General features: G+C 36.7%; 1 protein-coding gene across 2 annotated transcripts; it reads right to left on the minus strand.

The window, feature by feature from the left end:
* Positions 1-1,797: 1,797 nt before the first annotated feature.
* On the minus strand, positions 1,798-8,100 carry LOC124838260 (ABC transporter B family member 21-like). 2 transcript variants are annotated; one of them, XM_047313821.2, is made up of 13 exons: positions 7,875-8,100; positions 7,119-7,621; positions 6,737-6,791; positions 6,456-6,631; positions 6,072-6,293; positions 5,752-5,990; positions 5,105-5,630; positions 4,725-4,998; positions 3,725-4,614; positions 3,262-3,528; positions 2,778-3,041; positions 2,357-2,650; positions 1,798-2,272 (listed from the first exon to the last, which is right to left on the minus strand). In XM_047313821.2, the coding sequence occupies exons 2-13, from the start codon at positions 7,419-7,421 to the stop codon at positions 1,919-1,921; spliced, it is 3,864 nt and encodes a 1,287-aa protein (XP_047169777.2). In that variant the 5' UTR covers positions 7,422-7,621; positions 7,875-8,100; the 3' UTR covers positions 1,798-1,918. The 2 variants fall into 2 exon arrangements, with proteins under 2 accessions (XP_047169777.2, XP_087961511.1); XM_088105385.1 differs by having other exon boundaries at positions 7,119-7,637.
* Between the last annotated feature and the right edge of the window lie 234 nt (positions 8,101-8,334).

Here is an 8,334-nt window from a genome sequence, read left to right on the forward strand (position 1 = left end):
GTGTGTGCGTGGCAAGAGAGAAAAGAGATTCTGACATAGACACTGCATCTGTCAGAAGAAAGGACAAGAATTGAAAACAAACATTTTCAAGCTTAGTTTACTTCAAAATTAAGCTAAAATTCACTAATTTTAATAATTTGGAATATATTTTTTACTTGACTACTCCAAAATAGAGGTTGCCTCAAGAATAGTTCTGCTGTGTAAGACAACTTACATGTATCTGCAAGTTTATCCATTTCAACTTATCATCATTGCTTAATATTACTATAACTTCATCATTTGGTTAAATAAGTTTGCTAGAGAGATATTAGGGAGGGATGCAAGAGCACATGACCATTTCCAAACCTTGTGTGGACCTATTCTAGCTTCAAAACAACATTAAAAACATCAAACAAACCTATGATAGGCACTGTTATCATACATTAATAAAGCCAAAGAAACCACTGAAACTGAAATCATCAATGCTTATGGACAATTTGTATAGTTTTCAATGTGAATATATATGGTACCCATTTTAATATCATGTCTGAAATTTTCTTCTCTATCTCTTGAAAACTATGTGATAGGATCAATCAATGTTAATGCAATCCATAGCAGATTCAACAAAATCCTATTATAAACAAGCAGCGTAATAATGTGCATTTACTAACAATTTAACTCTCTGTTTGATCTCAATTGTGTATAAAAGGAATGAAAAATAGACAAATGAAACATCTAGATGAAAATTTTTATTTTACTTTCATACCCTTATTTTTTTTTCATTCTTCTATTTCAATATTTTGCTTCACCGTCAATTTGGCACACTGGACAAAGTATATTTATAATAAGTTATTACTTTAAATAAAGAACAAACTCATCAAATTTTGATTAACTTAAATCATTATATTTAACGTGTTACTAACTAAAGATATATTTTGAAAAATCCTTACATTATATTATTTATAACAATATATGAAAGAATTTTAGGTTTTGGCTATTGCTAGTGCATTTAAATAAACGATTCAGTTTATTCCAAGCATCTACTGGTTGTCATGTCTTCATATTATTTGTATTACCCTGATATTGATGATGGATTCAACAAAACAGTGGCGAACATGTTGGAATTACAATTAGGGTTCCTGCTCTGCATCATGTACCCTGATAATCTACTGAGGCTGCTCTGAGGACAAAGCTAAGGTACAATTAATTAGTAAATACTTTTCTTCAAGCCACTAATAAAATTATAGAATCTTTTATTTTCCTTTTTTTTTCTATATAATGGTTCAATGGTAGTAAATGTTGGAGTTGATTTCATTAGTGTCTGCATTCAACAAAAAAATGTCTGCATTCAACAAAAAAATGGATCATTCTTTTTTCTTTTCATTCTAGTACATAATGCTTGTAATTGACATCCGACCCTGTTTCAAAGTTTAGAGATATAAATTTCTAAAAGGCTATCAGATATTCATATTGAGATCTTTCATCATGAATATATTTATTGGAAATATTTTTCATTTTACGAGCTTCTATCTCTATTACTTGGATACAAATGAACTATTTCACTCTATTATCCTTTCTACATAACTGTCTTAAAAGGAGCATCTGTCGATCTGTTAACTGGAATACTGATAGCTTTCGTTGGCTTAAAGTTTACTCAGAGATAATTAATGTCAAGATAAACTTCTAATTTCAAAGTATTAGTTCCAATTGTTTCTTAAGTTGCAATTTCATTTCAGCGTATGCTTACCATGTCATGGATTCAAATGCTTGTGGGTGCTATCTGCACAGTTAGAACTGCATAAATGATGATAAGATATGTAACCGTGAAATCCACTAAAAGTGGGTAATCAGTGCTTGGAATGTTTCATTACAAAGGAATAAAGCCTTGAAGAAAAGATTAAGAAGGCATCAGTAACTTGGGGCAATGAACTAAAAGTGTCTATGACGAAGCAGCACTAATATGCAGTGCTACCAACGAATCATATGCACCACCTTTGTTAAGCAAGGTGTCGTGCTTTCCTTTCTCTGCAATGACTCCATTTTTAACCACTGCAATTAAATCTGCATCCTTTATGGTGGATAACCTGTGAGCAACCACAATTGTGGTTCTGTCCACCCTCACTCGATCAAGTGCATCCTGAACCACTCTTTCAGACTCAGCATCAAGTGCACTGGTGGCTTCATCTAGCAGTAATATTTTTGGACTCTTCACGATGGCTCTTGCAATTGCCACCCGCTGCTTCTGCCCTCCAGAAAGTTGAATCCCTCTCTCCCCCACTAATGTATCATAACCCTGCATAATTATTCATATGCTGTTTAGATGGCTAGTAATTCAAAATTTACAATAAATGATTTTGTCGATTGGCATGTAGGTTACCTGCTGCAAACTGCTAATGAACTTGTGTGCATTTGCCAGTTCTGCTGCAGCTATAATTTCAGCCTCTGTTGCATCACCACCTTTTCCATATGCAATATTGGCTCGAATGGTGTCATTAAACAACACAGGCTCCTGGCTTACCAGACCCATCTGCTGCCTAAACCATTTAAGTTTTAGCTTTTGGATTTCTGTTCCATCCAGTGTAATCTGACCTGAATCTGGGTCGTAAAATCTTTGTAACAATGAGATCACAGTTGACTTTCCACTTCCACTTTCACCAACTAGAGCAATTGTCTGATATCCATCAGTGTAATCAAACTATTAGATTCTTATTTAGGAAAAGGTTGTCTGTGATAATGACATGTTCCTATGATGAGATTTATGCACAAAGAAAAAAAAAACAGATTATTTTGCGAGTTACCTCTCCTGCGTGAATGGTCAAGGAAAGATCTTTGAATACAGGAACATGGGGTCTGGTTGGATACTTGAAAGTGACATGGTGAAACTCGATATCTCCCTTCACTTGTTCCAATGTCATTCCTGACTCGTCACTGGTATCTATTATTGATTTCTGATCAAGGATAGCAAATACAGAAGCTGCAGAACTTTCTGCTTTACTTGCAGCTGGGGTCATGAAGCCAGATTGTGACATTGCTATAGCTGCCATCGAGAGAGAAAAAAATACCTGAAAAATTAGGAAAGTAATTGTTCAAGGCTAGAAGAGTGTGATTATCTTAGCTCTTAAACTATCTATCTTTTTCTTATTTAAGAACATAAGAAAAAAGAAAACGGCTTTCTGTTTCATTTCAGATATGCTTATTACACTTTGTGAGAACAATTGAGACAATCAGATGAGTAAAAAGCTTCATATATAAGATAATGACGATGATAGGAAAATAACTTACACGGAAAACGTCTGAGATTGATGTTTTTCCCTTCTCTACAAGTTTAGCCCCAGCATAAAAACTGCATGCATAAACCGAGAACAGAAAGAACAGTGATAACCCAAAACCCGTTCCGCTGATTAAACCTTGCCTTATACCTGTCTGGATGGGTCCTGCACATTTTTTATGGTATAACTTCATTACCTTCTCTTCAGCACAGAAAGCAGCAACTGTTCTGATATTCCCTACTGCATCATTCGCTACTTGGCTTGCTTCCTCATATAGTTTCTGTGGAACATACATATAGACCATTGATCAAATGATATTAGTATAAGGCCTTCTATTTACACATTTAAACTTTTTCTATGAGTAAAATCAACTTGTTTACAGTCTATAAGTTAATATTTATATCCGAAATTTACATATTTTTAAAAGGTTTCATGCTAGAAAACAATAGTTTGGTACCAATAAGGCAGGCACAAACCTTTGCATCTGCGCTGAATCCTTGCATGGACTTCATTTGCAGATGTCCATTTAGAACTATTAGAGGTACCAAAACAAGAACTATGAGAGAAAGCTGCCAGTTTGCGTCAAAGGCAATTGCCAAGGCTGTAACTACTGTAGCAATATCTTGAACCAGCAAACCAAGAGCATCCCCAACCAAAGTTCGAATAGAAGCTGCATCAGTGGACAGCCTTGCTCCAAGTGCTCCACTTGAATTTTCGGCTTTATCGAACCAGCTTATTTCCATGTGAATTATTTTCTCAAAACACATTAGCCGGATCCTTTTTATTAACTTACAACCAGCTACAGAAAAAAAGTAGGACCTTAATGGAAGAAATATGAAGGCACCCACACTAAGAGCAACAAATATTAGTGCCCAAAATTTGGAGTCTTTCCGGAGTTCATCTGCGGGCTCAAAGAAAGTATTTATCATGTGGGAAAGAAGGAGCCCCACGGTGGGTAGTATTGCCCCTGTTACTGCTGCTGCTAGAGTCCCCACGAGTAACAATGGGATTTCAGGCTTGTTAAGATAAGCAATGCGGAGAATTGAAATTTCCTTAGGTTTATCTGATGCTGCTGAAGGAAAATCTCCAGACCCTCCTTCTGAGGTTTCAAAGTGATCATGCGAGGTGGGCATGGCATTTGATATTCTGAATGAGTTCTGACTGCTGCTTCCTCTTCCAGATGATCCCCGGCTTAAAGATTGAGGGAAAGAATACCGTTGGCTCGGTTGTCGTTTAGAATCTACCGAGTTTTCTGGCCTGCTTAAGTAATTTGCATCATGCTGTTCTGACTCCCTTTTAATTTCTTGCAATCTAACGAGCTGGCTAAAAGCTCCATCAGGATCTTGAGTGAGGTCAGCATGTGTACCTAATCAATCGAAATAAATAAGCATGCATATGTCAAGGCAAATTGAAGATGTGTTTGAGGAGAGAATGAATGACTTGAAAGCGGATTTGTTATACTAGTTTCATTTCTACCTTTTTCTACGACATTTCCTTGATGAATAACGGCAATGACATCAGCATTCCTTATTGTGCTAAGGCGGTGAGCTACAATGACAGTTGTTCGGTTGATCATAATTCTGTCTAGTGTCTCTTGCACTACTCTTTCTGATTCCGCATCTAGAGCACTTGTAGCTTCATCAAGGAGCAGAATTCTTGGGTCCTTCAGAATTGCTCTCGCTATAGATATTCTTTGCTTTTGACCTCCAGAGAGTTGAGTTCCATGCTCTCCAACCATTGTGTCAAATCCCTAAACTCATAATTTTACAAAACTAATTAGATAGAACAACCTCTTAGTGAAACAAAAATATATACACTCCAAATTTCAAAAGATGAATGATGAATCGTGAGCTCACATGGGGAAATTTATCTATGAAATTAGAAGCATTTGCAAGTGCAGCTGCTGCTCTTATTTCTTCATCTGTTGCCCGTTCCTTTCCATAGGCAATATTCTCTTTAATGCTGCAAGTAAAAAGAACTGGCTCCTGGCTGACAAGGCCAATTTTCTGTCTGATCCACTTCAATTGAAATTCTCTGAGGTTGATGCCATCAATGAGAACTTCACCAGCGTTTGGATCATAAAATCTTTCAATTAAACTGATAACTGTTGATTTCCCACTTCCACTTTGCCCTACCAATGCTGCAGTAGTGCCACTTGATATTGAAATTGAAAATCTATTGAAAATCTGCTCATCCGGTCTTGAAGGATAACTAAAACAAACCTCCCTAAGTTCTATATCTCCTGAAATGTCATCTAGTTGTTGACCAGAAGAGTCATAAGCATCAATATCTGGTTGCCTCTTTATTGTTTCAAACATTTTAAATGCTGCTGCTTGTCCTGCAGCAAATGCAGCTAAGCTTGGAGATGCCTGTCCCAGAGACCTAAAAATAAAATTATCGGGAAAGTGTATCAAATTTTCTTGGAAAACTTTCGAGAGAGGTTGTAAGATATCAGTTGATTCATCCATTTTCAATGTATATGGTAAAGCAGAAGGTAACTTACATAGAGCCCGTCAAAACTGCAAAAAATACACTAATGACTTGTCCTCCCGTATAACCTTTCTCTATAACCATCTTCCCTCCAAACCAAATTGTCAAACCATAGGTACAGTAAACAAATAAACGAACAAAACCAAAGCCAAACCCACCAGCCAAACCCTCTTGCACTCCCACTCTGTAAGCTTTTGTTAAGTATTGATTGTATTGAGCTATAGCTTGCTTCTCTCCGGTAAATGATGCTACCTGCGTTGCAGCAATGTGTATCTTTTAATGTAATGCTGAAAAAGATAAACAATGGAAAGGGCATTCTGAAGGTTGGCATACAGTTCGAATTGAACCAATTGTCCGCTCCACTAGAGTTGCTGCTTCGGAATAAGCTGCTTGTCCTCGGGATGCCATCTTTGCAAAAGCAAAGCTCATTATGGAACCAGAGAGGACAAGAAGAGGAAGAGAAGATAGAAGCACAAGGCTTAGAAGCCAACCCTTGATGAATGCTATGACTATACCTCCAAAAAAACATGCCACATATTGGATGAATTTTCCTACCTGAGATAATCACCCAAAAGAAAAGAAAAGAAAAGGCTAACTTCAAAGTTTGTTTGTATCATAGTTCGATGAAAGTGTTTAATTTCTATGCACTGTTAATAAAACAATACACTGCTAGTTGAAAATCATAATATTTGTGACTTTTAAATGGTCTGTTAATACCTTCTCTCCCATGGCTTCTTGAATAAGAACTGTGTCCCCTGACATCCTTCCAACAACCTCGCCACTGTTGGTTTCCTTGTCAAAGAAGCTGATATCTTGCCTCAAAATTGCTTTGAGGTATAAGCCTCTTATTCTTGCAGCTTGTCTCTCCCCAGTGATCACCCAGCAAGACACCTCTGCAAAATTGAAGAATGTGAAAAATTCTTGCTACTTTATATAAAGCAAAATTGTATTTCTACTTATACAGTAGGAATAATCATCTCAGAATTTGGCATGCTTACGGAAGAATGCTGCAAAAAAGGCACCTGCACCTATGGCTGCAAACTTCATAGATGCCTGAGCATGAAACAGAACTTGATGGGTTATGGCATGGAAACAAGGAGAAATTTGAATCCAAATTGTTCATCTCACATTTATTCTTGTGGAATCAGATACCCTCAGGTTTATTGAACAATAGAATCTCACTAATAAGCAGTAGGAATATGATAGAACAAAATTTAGACAAAAACTACTTTGCACTTATCCGGATGCAACAAAAATGTGAGACAACTTAAAGGGGAATATTGTACACCTCATTTTCACCCATCTCACTATTTTCATATATTCCTTCTCATAGATAGTTTCACAACATTGATTTTTAAATGAAAGGGAGCTAGGAATTACCTTGGATACTTCATGAACTACTTCTATTTTATTATCAGCATTTCCTCCGAAAGCATCAATAGCATCTCCAATAAGTATAGTCATTAAAGGCATAACGATTCCATTAGCAACAGCACTCATTGCCCCAAGAAGCATCAGAAGACAATCCCAATAGTCTGCAAATGAGAAAAGTTTGTAAAAGGGTACTGTTTTATTGCTTTCATGCTTCGCCTTGCCCCTGTTGGAATCCTGCTGCCTGTCATCCGTTTCTTGGGTATTTTCAGGACCTTGAACTGCTGGATCATCACTTCTTGATCCTGTCATCTCGGTTTAAGTCCTTTGTGCATCCAAGCTGGCCTCAGCCACCACTTCCCCAACCAAAACCTCTCTCGGTTCACAACTCACAGACACCCTAAAAAAGAGCTGCTGAAGAAAGATCACTGGTTTGAATCAGCAACTCCCTTTTAGTTTTTCCGTCTAAGCTCACCACTCGAAGAGCCTAATAGCTCCTTAGATGTCAAAAACTGCAAAAGTAGTTGACTTAACCAAAGTCAACAATAGAAACGAATGAAAATTGAAGGATGACACCAAAAGAGTAGTTAGCTGGGAAATCAGAATTAAGGTGAAAGGAATACTTGCAAAACCAAAAATCCAACATAAGTGATCAAAACACATTCAACATGAAAACATGTATCATAGTAAAGCAAACGTCATTCTTATTCATTTGTTATTGTCATTGTTATTTTCTTAAAGAAGCAAAAGCCACCCGAAACGAACCTTTTTGCAAACATGATGTACAAATGCTTCCCGCGTTCTCAGAATGCTGCAAAGAACTATAAAGCAACAGGGGAATGAAGGAAAACCACAAGATTGATGAAAACCATCTGGCAGTAGCCCACTGCTGCAAGTTAACTAGGCTCATCTTTAAATCATTAGATAAAGCAAAAGAACAAAACAGAATTAGATGCCCATTACCAAAGATAATAGTTTATGTACGGTTTAAACGCATCATGGAACAAGAGCTCTCTGATATAAGCATCACACGTGGAGGTTATAATCATCCCAGATTTAAAATATGAGCAATGTTCTAAAAGCACTGGTCAAAAGAAGAAGTATATGTTAGAAGTATAACGTACTAAAACTAAAAAAAATTGCTGCTTGTTAAAGTATATATTCAGATTATGATTCCTTGACAAGTGATCAAGGATGGTTGTTAGCATTGCAGATGAAACAAGAA

This window comes from Vigna umbellata, chromosome 1, assembly GCF_029865625.1.
Source record: "Vigna umbellata cultivar VRB3 chromosome 1, Vumbellata_1.0, whole genome shotgun sequence".
NCBI classification, from domain to species: Eukaryota; Viridiplantae; Streptophyta; class Magnoliopsida; order Fabales; family Fabaceae; genus Vigna; species Vigna umbellata.

What these genes read in the sequence shown, in the direction of transcription:
- LOC124838260 (XM_047313821.2), bottom strand. Translation starts at nt 7,421, where the DNA reads ATGACAGGATCAAGAAGTGATGATCCAGCAGTTCAAGGTCCTGAAAAT. An exon ending in CAATTGGTTCAATTCGAACT is followed by an intron (nt 5,991 to 6,071) that starts GTATGCCAACCT and finishes GCTGCAACGCAG; the next exon opens with GTAGCATCATTTACCGGAGA. An exon ending in TCATAGATAAATTTCCCCAT is followed by an intron (nt 4,999 to 5,104) that starts GTGAGCTCACGA and finishes TTATGAGTTTAG; the next exon opens with GGATTTGACACAATGGTTGG.